This window comes from Coregonus lavaretus, assembly GCF_964263955.1.
Source record: "Coregonus lavaretus genome assembly, contig: HAP1_SCAFFOLD_933, whole genome shotgun sequence".
Lineage (NCBI taxonomy): Eukaryota > Metazoa > Chordata > Actinopteri > Salmoniformes > Salmonidae > Coregonus > Coregonus lavaretus.
In genome coordinates, this window is record NW_028160863.1 from 84,563 (window position 1) to 103,390 (window position 18,828).

The following is an 18,828-nucleotide window of genomic DNA, read 5'->3' on the forward strand; positions in this document are numbered from 1 at the left end:
ACTCATGTGTCCTGATAACTACAGGAATGGAACCATATTGAGGTTGGCTGCTTTCTATACGGTTTGATGGGAGAGAGAGAGAGAGAGAGACAGAGACAGAGACAGAGACAGAGACGAGACAGAGACAGAGACTGAGAGAGAGAGAGAAGAGAGAGAGAGAGTGAGATGAGAGAGAGAGAGAGAGAGAGTAGTGAGAGAGAGAGAGAGAGAGAGAGAGAGAAGTGGACATCAGGTAAAGTTCTGGAGATTGAGGGAATATGTGTGCAGAAAGAAAACCCTCCAGTATGGTTAACCCCAGTTAGGCCCAGTAATGGACTAATTCAATACAAGTGACCATTTAGAATGTGACCCCAGTTCAATGGGTCTTAACAGAACTGGGGGATGTCAGCCATGAAGTTGTCTAAACACAACTGGAATATAATTTTGGTTTGTGATTCATTGTTAATGGATTTTCCATTAGGAACACAGGGGGAAAACCTAACACAACAACACACATAACAACAAACCAATAAAAACAAAGGGGGAGGAAACCACTAAGTCATTCACCATATTGTCATTTTCTAACGACAGGAGAGAAAAACATGTAAAATCTAGAAGACTACTTTAGATCTGGTCAGAAGAAGCCTAGTGCACTACGTAGGGAACAGGGAGAGATTTGGGACAGAAGACAGTAACTCCTGTAGGAAATCTTCATTCTAATGACAGTGAGCAAATCTCCACCCTATTCCCTATGTAGTGCACTACTTTAGATCTGATCAGAAGTAGCCTAGTGCACTACGTAGGGAACAGGGGTGTCATTTGGGCCAGAGGATCAGTAACTCCCCTGGGTATGAATTGTCTCTCTATCTTATCTGTCTATTGCTTGGTTGTACCCTAGCAACTGGGTCTGTTTTAATGTCCAGACAGCATGTACCCACAGTGAGGTCAAGTGGGATTGGAGAGAGTCCCCTCTCCCTCTCTCTGTCTCCTCCCGAGTATCATTTCTTACTCGGCAGGATCCGTCCCACGTTTTCGGAGGGCTCCTGGCAAGCGGGGAGTCGCCGACCCGCGTTCAATGTGCCGGTCCGTCTTAGCGAGTGTGTCCCGCACTTGCCCCCATGTCTTCTTTTTTTTTCATTTTCATATTTTTGAAAAAATAATTTTTCATATTTTTTTTTCTGCTTCAAAGTAGATTAAGTCAGCTTCTCCAACATTACGGTTTTTTTTCTCTGCTTCAAAGTAGATTAGTGAAAGCTTCACCTCCATTCAGGGCAGTTATCACACCCCCCACACCCGGAGTTCGACCCCACTGGTCATTTAAAGACGTGTTTGGCTACGGGCACGTGGTAAGTTATGCGTTCACCTGGTAGTCGTCTTTTTTTTCATTTTCATATTTATGAAAAAAAATATTTTTTATTTTTTTGGTAGTCATTTAGCAGACACTCTTATCCAGAGCGACTTACAGTTAGTGATGCATATTTTCTTCATATATATATATATTTTTTATATATATTTTTTTCTAGCTTTATAAAAAAACAAACGGATAAAAACCTGGTTTTCCTATTTGAAAAAAGTTGAAAGGCAACGTGGATCTACTGTGGTGTAGTTCTTCCCAGCATTGCAACCAAATCAGATTTGTATTACATATTGCCTGGAGTGATTTAAAAAGGAAAGAAAGCTCTAATCTTTACCCAAATGGTCTCAAATTATAGGCCTGATCACCCTGGACCAATGCCTGTTGGTAATTTCAGTAGAACCAAGCAACTCAAGTAGCTATTCAACCTCAAAACTACCTGGTTTTGCTATACATTCAAAACAGCAGTATAATGTGAATTTTTTTTATGGGCATTTAAAAATGACAGAAAATCTTTTCCAAAATGGTCTCAAATGAGCTGTACTCTCAGGCCCATGGGAGAAAGGGTTTTACTAGGCAGGGAGTGTAGAACAAGATGCATGGAGCTCCAGAGGTCACAAGGTCAATGTGGGCCTGCATGGATGTCAGCAGGGCATGAGGGAGAAGGCCCAAGTGAATAGGTGTGTCTGTGTGAGTGTGTGTGTGAGTGATGTATGTTGTTAAGCTATGGAATTAATTGTACAGCATTGGATTGGTGTTGGCATGGGGTAGAGGGAGTTTACATATACCAGTCATTTCCTTTTAAATCCATGAAGGGAAGTGGACAAGTTCACACTTAGAAAGGAGATAATAGTTCCACACCTCATGTGTCCTGATAACTACAGGAATGGAACCATATTGAGGTTGGCTGCTTTCTATACGGTTTGATGGGAGAGAGAGAGAGAGAGACAGAGACAGAGACAGAGACAGAGACAGAGACAGAGAGGCAGAGAGACAGAGAGACAGAGAGACAGAGAGACAGAGAGAGAGAGAGAGAGAGAGAGAGAGAGAGAGAGAGAGAGAGAGAGAGAGAGAGAGAGAGAGAGAGAGAGAGAGAGAGAGAGAGGACATCAGGTAAAGTTCTGGAGATGAGGGAATATGTGTGCAGAAAGAAACCCTCCAGTATGGTTAACCCCAGTTAGGCCCAGTATGGACTATCAATACAAGTGACCATTTAGAATGTGACCCAGTTCAATGGGTCTTAACAGAACTGGGGGATGTCAGCCATGAAGTTGTCTAAACACAACTGGAATATAATTTGTTTGTGATTCATTGTTAATGGATTTTCCATTAGGAACACAGGGGGAAAACCTAACACAACAACACACATAACACACAACCAATAAAAACAAAGGGGGAGGAAACCACTAAAGTCATTACCATATTGTCATTTTCTAACGACAGGGAGAAAACGTAAAATCTAGAAGACTACTTTAGATCTGGTCAGAAGAAGCCTAGTGCACTACGTAGGGAACAGGGAGAGATTTGGGACAGAGACAGTAACTCCTGTATGGAAATCTTCATTCTAATGACAGTGAGCAAATCTCCACCCTATTCCCTATGTAGTGCACTACTTTAGATCTGATCAGAAGTAGCCTAGTGCACTACGTAGGGAACAGGGTGTCATTTGTAAGTCGCTCTGGATAAGAGCGTCTGCTAAATGACTTAAATGTAAATGTAAATGTAATTTGGGCCAGAGTCAGTAACTCCCCTGGGTATGAATTGTCTCTCTATCTTATCTGTCTTCTATATTATGTTCTCCTCTCCTCCTCTCTTCTCTCCTCTATTCACTCTATTCTATCATCCACACCACATGCCAGCTTCAACACAATCCATTTACAAGTTAAAGACACACCTTGGAATAAATAGCAAAGGAAAACTACTACTAGATGGATTTTTTATTTCCCATCACCATGAATCATATTTAATAACTGAACAGTAGCAGACCTAACTTCATCTGTTCCTGACTCTAGATAGTGGATTAAAAAGACCATCAATCTCCAATGATATTAAAGTACAATTCTGAACATTAATGATATACTGAGTGGCAAGTCAAGATAGCTGATGTTTTTATTGTTTGGTTAATTTCACCACCTGCTGGACAGGTTTAATGTTGCTTGACTGAGCAGTACGGGAAAATAAAAGATGCCAAATTTAGGGCCGGTGTCCCGGACATATCCATTGAACATGCTTTTTAGTCTAGGACTAGGCTTCATCTGTGTCCGGGAAACCGGCCCATATAGTTCAATTAGCAAGTAAGTAACACTACCTGTTCCATGATACTGAGGAAAATTACATTGAGACAGAGAACCAATTGAGAAAACATTTCAACGGTTCTGAATGACAACCAACATACATTAACAGCATACATCATGATTAATGTAAATGTATAAGATTAAAACATTGCACTTACAAATAATATGAATGCATTGAATTGTAATTCATAACATCTTCTGAAGATCAAATCAATCAAATCATTGTACATAAAAACAGAGCAGAATGAATCATCACATCTGGGGACCATCACCACCAGCATGACTAGTATCTATGTGGACCCTACTACAGTTTAACCAGCTCAGCTATAGACTACACCAGCATGACTAGTATCTATGTGGACCCTACTACAGTTTAACCAGCTCAGCTATAGACTACACCAGCATGACTAGTATCTATGTGGACCCTACTACAGTTTAACCAGCTCAGCTATAGACTACACCAGCATGACTAGTATCTATGTGGACCCTACTACAGTTTAACCAGCTCAGCTATAGACTACACCAGCATGACTAGTATCTATGTGGACCCTACTACAGTTTAACCACCTCAGCTATAGACTACACCAGCATGACTAGTATCTATGTGGACCCTACTACAGTTTAACCAGCTCAGCTATAGACTACACCAGCATGACTAGTATCTATGTGGACCCTACTACAGTTTAACCAGCTCAGCTATAGACTACACCAGCATGACTAGTATCTATGTGGACCCTACTACAGTTTAACCAGCTCAACTATAGACTACACCAGCATGACTAGTATCTATGTGGACCCTACTACAGTTTAACCAGCTCAGCTATAGACTACACCAGCATGACTAGTATCTATGTGGACCCTACTACAGTTTAACCAGCTCAGCTATAGACTACACCAGCATGACTAGTATCTATGTGGACCCTACTACAGTTTAACCAGCTCAGCTATAGACTACACCAGCATGACTAGTATCTATGTGGACCCTACTACAGTTTAACCAGCTCAGCAGTACCATTGAGAGAAACCCCAGGATAGAGGGGCTGAGTGAATGTGGTCTGGACTCTGTGGAGGAGGGTCATTGTGTCAGAGACACTGTAGAAGGACAGAGTACCTGCCTTGTGATCCAGGTACACTCCTACTCTGGAGGACTGAGGGCCTGATATTTTAGTCCTAACATTATTGTGTCTGAACCAATAACCACCACTATAGTAGTGTAAACTCCAGGACTTGTCATTGAGTCCAAATCCACCATCTGTCCCTGTTCTGCTGATGTCTTTATATGAGACTGCTGTAACACACAACCCACTCCACTCCACCTCCCAGTAACAGCATCCAGACAGACCCTCTCTACACAGAACCTGGTAGTGGTTTGTGAATCTGTCTGGATGAACAGGATATGGTTGTTCTTGGCCTGTATAGGTCACCTTTCTGTTCCCTTCAGACAGAGAGAGGCGTGTGCATGCTGTGTTTGGGTCCAGTGTGAGCTGACAGGAATCTGGGAGAAGAGCAGAGCAGAGACCAATGAGGGGAGTTAGAACAATAAGTGAAGTCAGATACTGTATCTACCCTGTCTTTGATTAGAGCACAGCAGAGATCAAATCAGAGAAATATGAGGAGTCAGATAGATACCCAGTCTTTGATTAGATCTACTATTGCTATATATTTCTAGAGGGATTGTTAGGAGTGTCAGTAAAAAGATACTGTTAGTTACTTCAGAATAAAGAGACTCACATTGTAAGAACTGTTCTCTGGTCTTGGGCTCTGGAGGCAGTACAACCTCCACTATATTCACTACAGACACACAAACACATTCACAGAGAGAGGGGATGTTATCATCATACCATATTCCACATGAATATGACTAGTAGGGAACTTTCAATGGTCTAAAGTTGATGTTCTTATTATTTTCAACACACCTGTAGTGGAGATCTTGGTCCATTCTCCTTTAAGGATGTCTTCTAGTTTCTTTCTCAGTTCAGACACAGTCTTACTCACATCTCCAAAGTACTGAAGAGGACGGACAACGATGCTGGGTAAGTCTGAAGATACACTGGTACCGGAGAGTGACTGATAACTCTGGGGGGAGAGAGAGAGAGAGAACAGAACCAAATGATTGAGAGTTTCACATTGAGTTTTAGTTTCATATCACATTTTTTGTATCAAGGCAGTTGAGTTACCTGGAGGAAATGGATGTGATCCTCTGTGTGTGAGAGCTGCTCCAGCTCAGTGCTTCTCTTCCTCAGCTCAGCTATCTCCTGCTCCAGTTGCTCCAGGAGTCCTTCAGCTTGACTCACTTGAGCCTTCTCTTGGGCTCTGATCAGCTCCTTCACCTCAGAGCGCCTTCTCTCAATGGAGCGGATCAGCTCGGTAAAGATCTTATCACTGTCCTTCACTGCTGCCTGTGCAGAGCGCTGTTAAGAGAGAGAGAGAGACTGACTTGTCTTACTTTAATGAGCCATCCTCATTACACTAACACCCCCACCCCTAAAAACACATTGCGTGACACCACAACCTCCACACAATCACATTATCCAGTACCCAACACCACAGTACAATACACCAACCAGCAGCACATTCCAACCGTCCATCCAACCCCTCCTCTCCAGCCGTACAGACAGCCCCCCTGAGCCCCCATACCTCCTGAAACATCTCCACACTGTTGATCATTTTGTACAACTCAAACTCAACCCTAAGGCGTCAACAGTAATGGCATTACCCTGGCAACACAGAAAAAACATGATGAACAGTCTGTCATTGCAGAAAACGGACACCCCTCCCCAACTCCCAGGTCAACCCGAGCCAACCAGCTATTGGTGTCCAGGGCTCCATGTAATACCCTCCACTGGACGACCCCTGACCTTTCCAGCACTGGGAGCTTATAGAGCCCCTCCACCTATACCCGGCCATGCTCTCAGCCCCCACAACCACCTGCCACTGATGCCCCTTCACTCCCACTAAGCTCAGAGTGTTAAAAGTCAGTAAGTCCTCTGGACTCTCCTGCCAGTCCCCAGTCTCTGCTGTCACTTGCAGTGGTGGAAACGGTGGTGGCCCCTCCTCAGGCTGCTCCAGCCCTCAGTACTGCAGCATAGAAATCTGAGACCACTGCTGTATTGAGTCTCTCCTGCCGCATGATGAAGATCTGCTGATCCAGCCCCAATCCACCAGCCATCCTCAACAGAGCACATGCTGGTTCCCTCCAGCCCACCTCCGTACGGTACAGTAGCCTCTGTGCTGCTGAGTCAGAACGCTGCCACCCTGACCAGAAAAAATTCACTAACTTGCGCTGCAGGTCCACAAGCAGACCACCGGGGGCGTTGAGAATGGCCAATTTAAGCCATAGAGAGGATGCCTTGGGAGATGAACCACCTCCACTTCGTCAGCCTCGACACCACCGCTTGTGACACTCCTTCCCATTTCTTCCGAACCCCACCCCTCCGAGCCCAGATACACCCCAAGCATCTTGAGCCACTCACAGCCCCACTGCAACCCCCCTGGAAGCTGCGGAGGAGCCCTGTCCCTCCTTACCCACCCATCAGGTTCCCTCATCTCCCCACAACAGAAGTTACCCACCCATCAGGCTCCCTCATCTCCCCACAACAGAAGTTACCCACCAATCAGGCTCCCTCATCTCCCCACAACAGAAGTTACCCACCCATCAGGCTCCCTCATCTCCCCACAACAGAAGTTAGCCACCCATCAGGCTCCCTCATCTCCCCCACAACAGAAGTTACCCACCCATCAGGCTCCCTCATCTCCCCACAACAGAAGTTACCCACCCATCAGGCTCCCTCATCTCCCCACAACAGAAGTTACCCACCCATCAGGCTCCCTCATCTCCCCACAAGAGAAGTTACCCACCCATCAGGCTCCCTCATCTCCCCACAACAGAAGTTACCCACCCATCAGGCTCCCTCATCTCCCCAACAACAGAAGTTACCCACCCATCAGGCTCCCTCATCTCCCCACAACAGAAGTTACACGCCCATCAGACCAACGTAAACAATGGATTTTCTTGGTTTCCCCACTCTGTTTCTCCAACCCAAAAGAGCTGGGAGCATCCATCTCCCTCAACATGGAAAAACTAGCTCTTACAAGTGATCCTTTTGCTTTCTCTGAAATGAAAGCCACTAGGTCCCTGCGTAGTTCAGATAGATTATCTTGTAGCCCCACCCTACCTTGCCCCACCAGCTCAGCCTCCACCTCACTTATGAACCGCTCAAGCTCCCCCAGTACTCTCCTGGCCTCTGAAGAGGAAAAATATGTATACTGCTGACTGAAAACCTGAATCTGGGCTTTCCCTACGTCCCACCACTGACTGTGAGACTCAAACTCCCCCTTCTGCTGTCCCCACCTCTCCCAAAAGCCTTGGAAGTTTGAGCAAAAAGTGGCATCTTGGAAGAGCTTTACATGGAATTTCCAATAGGATACCTGCCTGGGCCCTGTTGAAACAGAGAACTGAGCCCTGTACTAGGTGCAGACACATTTTGGAAAGCAAAGACAAGGAAATTGATTTTGGCGCTAACCACATAACAACCTACCCTTACACACCTCTTTTGACATTTTAATGTTTTTGTTTGACTTATTCCCCCAGTCTCTGCTGCCGTTCATGTTAAGGAAGTCTAACCGTGAAATCTCCATAAGAGGTGGGAGGGAAATCACCACAATCAGAAACCAGTAGAGAAGCCCATAAAGCCGCCATGCCAGAAAAAACATCAATTTAAGCAGATTCTGAAGACATGCCCTTAAGAACCCATGACCCATTTTCTCAGCCTATACCGCTTCCTGGGTGAGAGGACACTAAACCCCTCATTCTTCATCACGTGTTGTACTGACCTTACAAACCTTCCAGGATCAATCAAATAAGACTCCAGCAGAATCTTCTTTTCCCCTTTAGTCTCCATCAGGAACCTAGAAAGTTCTCTCACCGTATATACTGGGCACTCAGCCTGACTGGCTGACAGCTAAGGACCCAATGAGCCGTCTGAAAACGAGACGCCTGGTCCTCCGCTCCCGCAGACTCACCTCCCCCCTCTTCCTCCTCCTCCCCAGTCTCTGCCCCCCTGCACTTCCCCCCTGATCAGAGCCTCTTCCCCAATGACAGGCAATATTTCCTGGGATGAGCCCACCAAGCCTTCGCCCACCGGAGTCTCTGTTACTACAGAAACCTGCCTCAGCTCATGTAGCCCAGCTGCAACCCTCCACACCACCGCTTTCTCCACGGCCTGCGCACCACCACTTGGCCATGCACTACTACCGTGTAGCTCAGTTGGTAGAGCATGGCGCTTGCAACGCCAGGGTTGTGGGTTCGTTTTCCATGGGGGGACAGTATGAAAATGTATGCACTCAATAACTTTAAGTCGCTCTGGATAAGAGCATCTGCTAAATGACTAAAATGTAAAACATTTACTCTCCTCCCTCCTGGTACCCCTGCCATTTTTTTTGCAATTCTGAGTCATCACTACTTTAGTAAGGAAAAACACTTTATTCAGTACTACTGCAGTAGCTTAATAATTCCAATAGATGGCAGCATAAGACCATGAATGACATTTCAGAAGATTAGTTTAGTTCTCTCCCTGGATACACCACCACTCCACCTCACAGGAAAACTCCTCCTGCCTGAGCTTTTTACTGTCCCTTTCCACACTGCTAACGCAAGAGGAAGGACTGAAAAAGCATTTAACACATTACTGTGAAGTAATATAATGTTGATTCATGTTTATTATTACCTGTTTTTATGGTCATGTTTTGAAATTATACTTCATTACTATAATGATTATCAATATGCCTGAACATTAATTCAGTCACCTCTGGTCGACAAAAACTTATTTTCCTAGTACATTAATTGTCAAATTCATCAACCAGCATCGAGCACTCAGCCTTCTCACGCAAGCGAGGGGCATGTTGAGGTAAATATGCTAACCGCGACGGTTGCATTATGTAATTTATTGGTGGGCTGGAAGATGCAGTGTTTTTTATTTTCTATTCAGAGGCTATTTACTCCCAATATGAGATAATTTTATATAGAAGGTTTTTATAATGCATGTTTACTAGGATTGAGGTTAGCGCATCTGAGTAGGGATTATTTGGGTTCAATACCTGTCCTACCTATCAATCATATTGCTGCTTGTAGCCTATAACTGATGATCCCCACACTAGAAACACCAAAAACTATCTGTGCTAGCAAACCCTGTGTTCCACCCATCCCCTGTGTAACCTTGAAGTTTGTTAAGAAACAAACACTTGTCTATGAAAACAGACATGTTTAACGGATTCCGCTTGGCACCCATCCGAGAACACACGAAAACCACTTGCAAATTTACCAAAACTAACCAACTACTTGCGGTCTGTTCGGAAGCAATAAACGGAGGCAGATTAGCCACCACAACTCTTGTCGAAAGAGGCGACATCTGCACCAACACACCCCTCACAAAAAAACCCACTCACAACAAGACAAACCTTTTTCATAAACACAACCACCGCCTTGTTCATTTTGGATTTAGAGTGCAGATGTTCCGCTCCAACCTGTTCGCCGACCATGAGCAAAACTTCCTCCACACCTTTCTCCGGAACGCACCCGAAGCGACAGCGTTTCTTCTCCACTCGGTTGAGGCCATCACGCCGCCCTAACAAACTACCCCTACTCCCCCCTCAACTCTAAACGATAAACAGTGGAAACCAATAAACAAACCCTCCACCATCAGAAAATAAATTCAGAAAATACGCAAGAACCAAAAGAAAAAAGAATAGTAGCCCTCCTCACGAACCACAAATCTCTCACACAACCAACTTCTTCTTCTATGATAAAATGGCGTTCCACAAACCAACATTAAAGGTGCATGCCGCCACCTACTGTGCTGGAGTGTGTGGTCAATCACGGTTTCCAACATTTCTAAATCCTCCTACTTAACTCAGTACTTCTGAGAAAATAAAGAAGATCCCTACTAACTTCTAATAGACCCTCCCCCATCCCCTAAATCCCTTCCAACCCCCCCCAACCCCGTCCAACCTCAATGACCCTAAACTTCAATCTTTCCCTCTCTTCAACATACTTACAACAATATAACAACACATGCTCCACCGTTTCATCGACCGTACCCCCCAGACACAAACCCTTCCCATGCTTGCCAACCAGATGTAATGACGAGATCAATGTACAATGTCCTAAGCGCAATCTAGTAAACACCACCTCTTCCTTCCTAATCTGACCTTCAAATCTTGTATATATCTAGTTTCAAAGCTCTTTTAGCTAACTGGCCTACAATTTCATTCCCTTCCACACCCGAATGTGCTGGGACCCAGCAGAATCTCACTACTACACCCATTCTCTCAATTCTCCAAAATAACATGAATACCTCCAATAGCAAGTCACTCCTATTAGATTTACCTGATGATAAACAATTCAATACAGACAGAGAATCTGAGTATACTATAATTCTAACAGGTTGTACGTCCTCCACCCACAGGAGGACAACTACAGTGGGGGAAAAAAGTATTTAGTCAGCCACCAATTGTGCATGTTCTCCCACTTAAAAAGATAAGAGAGGCCTGTAATTTTCATCATAGGTACAAGTCAACTATGACAGACAAAATTAGAAAAAAAATCCAGAAAATCACATTGTTCTTTGGATGCAACTCAGCATTCTTTGTCCTCCAAACACGACGAGTTGAGTTTTTACCAAAAAGTTAAATTTTGGTTTCATCTGACCATATGACATTCTCCCAATCCTCTTCTGGATCATCCAAATGCACTCTAGCAAACTTCAGACGGGCCTGGACATGTACTGGCTTAAGCAGGGGGACACGTCTCGCACTGCAGGATTTGAGTCCCTGGCGGCGTAGTGTGTTACTGATGGTAGGCTTTGTTACTTTGGTCCCAGCTCTCTGCAGGTCATTCACTAGGTCCCCCCGTGTGGTTCTGGGATTTTTGCTCAGCGTTCTTGTGATCATTTTGACCCCACGGGGTGAGATCTTGCGTGGAGCCCCAGATCGAGGGAGATTATCAGTGGTCTTGTATGTCTTCCATTTCCTAATAATTGCTCCCACAGTTGATTTCTTCCCAGCCTGGTGCAGGTCTACAATTTTGTTTCTGGTGTCCTTTGGCAGCTCATTGGTCTTGGCCATAGTGGAGTTTGGAGTGTGACTGTTTGAGGTTGTGGACATGTGTCTTTTATACTGATAACAAGTTCAAACAGGTGCCATTAATACAGGAAACGAGTGGAGGACATAGGAGCCTCTTAAAGAAGAAGTTACAGGTCTGTGAGAGCCAGAAATCTTGCTTGTTTGTCGGTGACCAAATACTTATTTTCCACCATAATTTGCAAATAAATTCATAAAAAATCCTACAATGTGATTTTCAGGATTGTTTTCCCTCAATTTGTCTGTCATAGTTGACGTGTACCTATGATGAAAATTACAGGCCTCTCTCATCTTTTTAAGTGGGAGAACTTGCACAATTGGTGGCTGACTAAATACTTTTTTCCCCCACTGTACATACAGATGTTGATTTAAATGCACCAATAGATATCCTTAAAGCTATATACTGGATTCTGTCCATGCCGCTGTTCCATAAACTATACACTCATAATCAATTGTCGTCCTGATCAGAGCTCTATAAATATCTATCAACAATTGTCTGTCAGCACCCTATTCATAACCAGAGACCCACACAACCAACTACCGCAAAAGTGATGGAATGAGAGAGGCAGAGACATCGTTACAACACTGTACATTGCCATAATATAAAGTTTCTTCTTCTTTGGAGTTTAACAGCGGTTGGCATCCAATATGTTGCATTACCGCCTCCAACTGGACTATAATATAAATCCATTATACTTTGTGATACAAAATGGGAAAAGGGGAAATTATAATGATACAGAAAAACACCCTTCCAACTAACCCTACACTCATTAAATACCCACTACCCAATTCCACTACTTTGACCCTATCTGCTCCTGCACCATGCCAACGGCCTGGGAGGACGGGACACCACCACTCAACACACCCTGTAACTCTTCTGAAGTCTAATCTTGTATGCCCAAATACTTCGCTGCAGCTGCCACAACAACATCTATTTTCTGTGATTTACGTTCCATTTCTGCGGTACAGTCGATAACCATTGCTATGAATGCTAAGAAGCTAACTTTACTGAATCATATATCACTCTTTGGCCTTTGACTTTGTCGGGTAAAGACTCAAAACTCAAAAGGACTGGATGCGTCCCACCAAACGGCGGGCATCACAAACACCAGGAATCTTCAACTTGAATTTCTCCACCTCCACACTTAACATTACCCCAGAAATCACTCCTTTCAATGGTGCCCTGTTCCTAAGAGCAAAGCAAGAAACAGATTTTGACCCAAGTTGCGTGACACGGATCGCCCACTCCCTCTGGTCAGAAGAAACACCAACAAATATCACAAGTCCACTACAGGTTACCTTCACTGATTCAACTGCACCCAACTGCTTTCCCACCCACCCTGAAACCACAAATGGATCTGCCAAAAGGTATGGATCCACGTTCTCCTACAATGTATCTCCTACTGCACCAGATTCTTCTTTATCATGTCCATTGATGCCAGGCTCTGGTTCTGAGCTCTTCACCACACCTTCTACCTCACTTAACTCTCCCTCATTCATTTCCATTTCACCTCCAGAACTCAGTCTGGCGAATGGCTCACTCTGTTTGCACTTGAATTATAACATTTGAAAGTCTCTATTCCTTTGAATCTTATGTGAGTGTAATGTTTACTGTTCATTTCTGATTGTTTATTGTCTATTTAACTTGCTTTGTTTCCCATGCCAATGAAGCCCTTTGAATTGATTGAATTGAGAGAGAGAGAGAGAGAGAGAGAGAGAGAGAGGGCTCCATGTTAATGTATAGGGGACATGAGTCAGTCATGGTTACTCATGGTTATGTGATGAAGTAGCCCCGCCAGCGATTTCAAAATCAGTGTCAGCCCTCAGCCCAATAGGGAATGTCCTCTTTGTGTAACGGTCAAGCTGTTGCTTTCTACCGCGGTAGACCTGGTTCATATCCCGTCGGTTACATTAAGCAGTCTATTCTCTGAAAAGAGTCCAGACAGCATGTACCCAACAGTGAGGTCAGTGGGATTGGAGAGGGGCCCCTCCCCCCCCCCCCCCCTCTCTCTCTCGCTGACTGGAGTAGAGAAGTGAAATGGTGTGTCTCCTCTGGTCAACAATACTCACCTTGAGAGACTTTACAGCCTGTTTGAGCTCCTTCAGCTCCTTCTCTCTCTCCTGGAATCTCTGCTGGACTTTCTGCTGACTCATCCCCAGCTGCCTCTGTGGAGAATCACTCTATCTTTAATTATTTTTTTTATCAGACAGTAACCAACAAGTAGTTCTGGTCTTACCTGTTTCTCAGTCCTCTCTGCTGCAGCTGACACTGTATCATGGCCTTTATGTTCATCCATCACACACTGATAACAGATACACTGCTGATCGGTACGACAGTAAACCTCCAGCAGTTTGTCATGATGAGAGCAGATCTTCTCCTGTAGTTGTGCGGTGGCTTTGACCAGCTTGTGCTTCTTGAAAGCAGGAGATTCATAGTGAGATTGGAGGTGAGTCTCACAGTAAGAGGCCAGACACACCAGACAGGACATGAGGGCTTTCTGCTTTCTGGTCCCAGTGCAGACATCACACGCCACATCTCCAGGTCCAGCATAGCACAGAGCAGGAGGGGGAGCAGCCTGGAGTCCTGTCTTCTTCAGTTTCTCCACCACTTCAGCCAACACAGTGCTCCTGTTCAGAACAGGCCTTGGGGTAAAGGTCTGTCTGCACTGTGGACAGGTGTGGACCCCTTTCAGATCATCCTGATCCCAGCTTTCTTTAATACAGCCCATACAGTAGCTGTGTCCACAGGCAGTAGTCACCGGATCCTTCAGTAGATCCAGACAGATGGAGCAAGAGAACAGTTCCTGATTCTCTGCCATTTTGGTGCTCTCTCCCGTAGGTTAAGCAATGGCAGTGTCAAAGATTACTTTCTGTTCAGTGTCAAAGATGACTTTCTGTTTCATGGAACTCTACACCAGAGGACAGGAAGTGGCTTCCTCTTGACTGTGTACTCTGTATGTAGAGGGGATGTGGTTTATTTGATGAGGAAGCGTGACAGAGTGTTGGGTAGTAGGCAGAGATGGTTAGTATTTATGTTACATGTATTTGAAATACGTATTTTAATTACTTCTGAATATTTTGTCATTAGAATTACACTGGGCTGAACTACACTCTAATACATTTTGTATTTTTTATTTTCCAAATAAATACTAAATACTTTTCTACACAATTTATCATAGAGGTTCACATGTTGTGGCCCCCCTTTCACCCTGCAATGGTATCAGAAGTCTGATAGCACTATGGTGTGATAAGAACGTCTGTTAAATTAACTAAATATACATGTATATGTAAACATGTTGATAAATACTTTGTTGAGGGAAAATGTACTTGATATGATTGTAATATTTTGTTGTCTCACCAAGCTGTCTTAAGATGAAGGCACTAATTAAAAGTCACCCTGGATAAATGCGTCTGCTAAATGACTAAAATGTAAATGTCGATGTAAAAATGAATAATTGCAAAGCATGCTGAGTATTATTCTAAAGAGCTCCGCCCCTAAACAAGGCCAATAATAATACCCAGTGTGCTTTACAGTTAATTTGGTAGGTTCATTTTCACATATACATTTACATTTTAGTCATTTAGCTTATCCAGAGTGACTTGCTCAACTAAGGTAGATAGCAAAATACAGTGTCACTGTCATAGCAAGAAAAAAGGTTTTGTCACTGTTTCTGAGAATGTTGTTGGTGTTCGGATCGGTTACTTGCAAATGTGTTTTTGTATTTAAAATGAATACATTACATTGAATGAAATACATTACAAAATACAAGTATTTAGTAGTTTATTTTGATACATTGATCTTGATGGTATTTTGTATCTGTATTTTGTAATTGTATGTAGTAATTTCTACCCATCCGTGGTAGTAGAATACTCTGTCTGCAGGGGGTTTTCAGGGCATGACCAGGACACTGGAGGCAAAGGACCGGTTTAAACAGGAAAATGTCCTGGAGTTTTATTAAAAAGAAATGTTTCACAAATCACTTTGAAAAGGCATTGAAAAGGCAAAATAAAATACCTATCTCTCCTCAGAGCATAATTACTGGGCAATCACTTACAAACTCAAGAGATCAGGGTGTTGTTTCAGTTCTCGGAACAGGGTTCTGAGAACTGACACATCTCAGTTTTCAACCCTAATGCTGAGCTGTTGTGACTTCTATCTCAACAACAGGATGCTGCCCCTCACCCAGAAGCTGTTTTGGCACTCCGGCTAGAACAGTTGGTTTAGACAGAGGATCAACAACAGGATGCTGCCCCTCACCCAGAAGCTGTTTTGGCACTCCGCCTAGAACAGTTGGTTTAGACAGAGGATCAACAACAGGATGCTGCCCCTCACCCAGAAGCTCTTTTGGCACTCCGCCTAGAACAGTTGGTTTAGACAGAGGATCAACAACAGGAGGCTGCCCCTCACCCAGAAGCTGTTTTGGCACTCCTCCTAGAACAGTTGGTTTAGACAGAGGATCAACAACAGGAGGCTGCCCCTCACCCAGAAGCTGTTTTGGCACTCCGGCTAGAACAGTTGGTTTAGACAGAGGATCAACAACAGGATGCTGCCCCTCACCCAGAAGCTGTTTTGGCACTCTACCTAGAACAGTTGGTTTAGACAGAGGATCAACAACAGGATGCTGCGCCTCACCCAGAAGCTGTTTTGGCACTCCTCCTAGAACAGTTGGTTTAGACAGAGGATCAACAACAGGATGCTGCCCCTCACCCAGAAGCTTTTTTGGCACTCCGCCTAGAACAGTTGGTTTAGACAGAGGATCAACAACAGGATGCTGCGCCTCACCCAGAAGCTGTTTTGGCACTCCTCCTAGAACAGTTGGTTTAGACAGAGGATCAACAACAGGATGCTGCCCCTCACCCAGAAGCTGTTTTGGCACTCCTCCTAGAACAGTTGGTTTAGACAGAGGATCAACAACAGGATGCTGCCCCTCACCCAGAAGCTGTTTTGGCACTCCGCCTAGAACAGTTGGTTTAGACAGAGGATCAACAACAGGATGCTGCCCCTCACCCAGAAGCTGTTTTGGCACTCCGCCTAGAACAGTTGGTTTAGACAGAGGATCAACAACAGGATGCTGCCCCTCACCCAGAAGCTGTTTTGGCACTCCGCCTAGAACAGTTGGTTTAGACAGAGGATCAACAACAGGATGCTGCCCCTCACCCAGAAGCTGTTTTGGCACTCCGCCTAGAACAGTTGGTTTGGACAGAGGATCAACAACAGGATGCTGCCCCTCACCCAGAAGCTGTTTTGGCACTCCGCCTAGAACAGTTGGTTTGGACAGAGGATCAACAACAGGATGCTTTCCCTCACCCAGAAGCTGTTTTGGCACTCCGCCTAGAACAGTTGGTTTAGACAGAGGATCAACAACAGGATGCTGCCCCTCACCCAGAAGCTGTTTTGGCACTCCGCCTAGAACAGTTGGTTTAGACAGAGGATCAACAACAGGATGCTGCCCCTCACCCAGAAGCTGTTTTGGCACTCCTCCTAGAACAGTTGGTTTAGACAGAGGATCAACAACAGGATGCTGCCCCTCACCCAGAAGCTGTTTTGGCACTCCGCCTAGAACAGTTGGTTTAGACAGAGGATCAACAACAGGATGCTGCCCCTCACCCAGAAGCTGTTTTGGCACTCCTCCTAGAACAGTTGGTTTAGACAGAGGATCAACAACAGGATGCTGCCCCTCACCCAGAAGCTGTTTTGGCACTCCGTCTAGAACAGTTGGTTTAGACAGAGGATCAACAACAGGATGCTGCGCCTCACCCAGAAGCTGTTTTGGCACTCCTCCTAGAACAGTTGGTTTAGACAGAGGATCAACAACAGGATGCTGCCCCTCACCCAGAAGCTGTTTTGGCACTCCGCCTAGAACAGTTGGTTTAGACAGAGGATCAACAACAGGATGCTGCCCCTCACCCAGAAGCTGTTTTGGCACTCCTCCTAGAACAGTTGGTTTAGACAGAGGATCAACAACAGGATGCTGCCCCTCACCCAGAAGCTGTTTTGGCACTCCTCCTAGAACAGTTGGTTTAGACAGAGGATCAACAACAGGATGCTGCCCCTCACCCAGAAGCTGTTTTGGCACTCCTCCTAGAACAGTTTGTTTAGACAGAGGATCAACAACAGGATGCTGCCCCTCACCCAGAAGCTGTTTTGGCACTCCGCCTAGAACAGTTGGTTTAGACAGAGGATCAACAACAGGATGCTGCCCCTCACCCAGAAGCTGTTTTGGCACTCCTCCTAGAACAGTTGGTTTAGACAGACGACCAGAAAGAGGAACTTGTGCGACACACTGTTCTAATGAAGTTTTACTGGCAGAATGTTTTCTTCATTATATCTTCTTCACACAATAACTATGTTTAGTACCTTTAAGACTAACTGTTTGTCATCTTACTTAATTACCTTGTACCTAAGTCAATTTCTGTCACCACAAATGTTATCCACAAGTTCATCTGACTGGGGAAATAAATATAGGGCTTCATTGACAACATCCTGAAGTATCCCTTTAAGAACAAAACTATAACTGAAATGTCTTTGGCCACCATACCAATCAAAACTACATCAAAAGAGTTCATCAAGAGGTCCATAGTCTTTGAGATAGTGGCTGGGTTGGAGACCCCACCAGCCTCATGGTGGCTCACCAAACGGGCATAGAGAGTTGACTGCAGCAAGGTGTACTGCTTAACTAGGATGTGGCCCTAATTGGAGAGTGGCTTTAGGGTGGAGTACGCTTCCAACAGCAGGCATTCCCTTCAACATGTTACAGAAGATAATGTGGAGACAGAGATGGGCAGTATCTCTGTTAATACGTATTTGAAATACATATTTCAATGACTTTTGACTATTTTGTCATTTTGTATTGCACTGGCCTGAACTACAATCCTATGTATTTGGAACAAGATACTTTTGAGACCTGTAATTTGTAAAAACATTTTGTTGTTGTAAAATACAACATATTTTTCTATCCCATTCTTTATAGGGGTTGGACATTTTGTGTTCCCCTTTCATCCTGCATTGGTATCAGAAGTCTGATGGCACTATGGTTTGATAAAGTGACTAGTAAATGACTAAAA

At 44.5% G+C, this 18,828-nt stretch overlaps 1 protein-coding gene across 1 annotated transcript; it reads right to left on the reverse strand.

The window, feature by feature from the left end:
* Positions 1-3,265: 3,265 nt before the first annotated feature.
* Positions 3,266-14,582, reverse strand: LOC311121375 (tripartite motif-containing protein 16-like; the record flags this gene model as incomplete). Its single annotated transcript, XM_084195876.1, has 6 exons — positions 3,266-5,122; positions 5,359-5,418; positions 5,544-5,703; positions 5,805-6,038; positions 13,834-13,929; positions 14,001-14,582. 6 exons carry the CDS (start codon positions 14,580-14,582, stop codon positions 4,614-4,616), a joined length of 1,641 nt encoding a protein of 546 aa, XP_084052002.1. The 3' UTR covers positions 3,266-4,613.
* Positions 14,583-18,828: the final 4,246 nt, after the last annotated feature.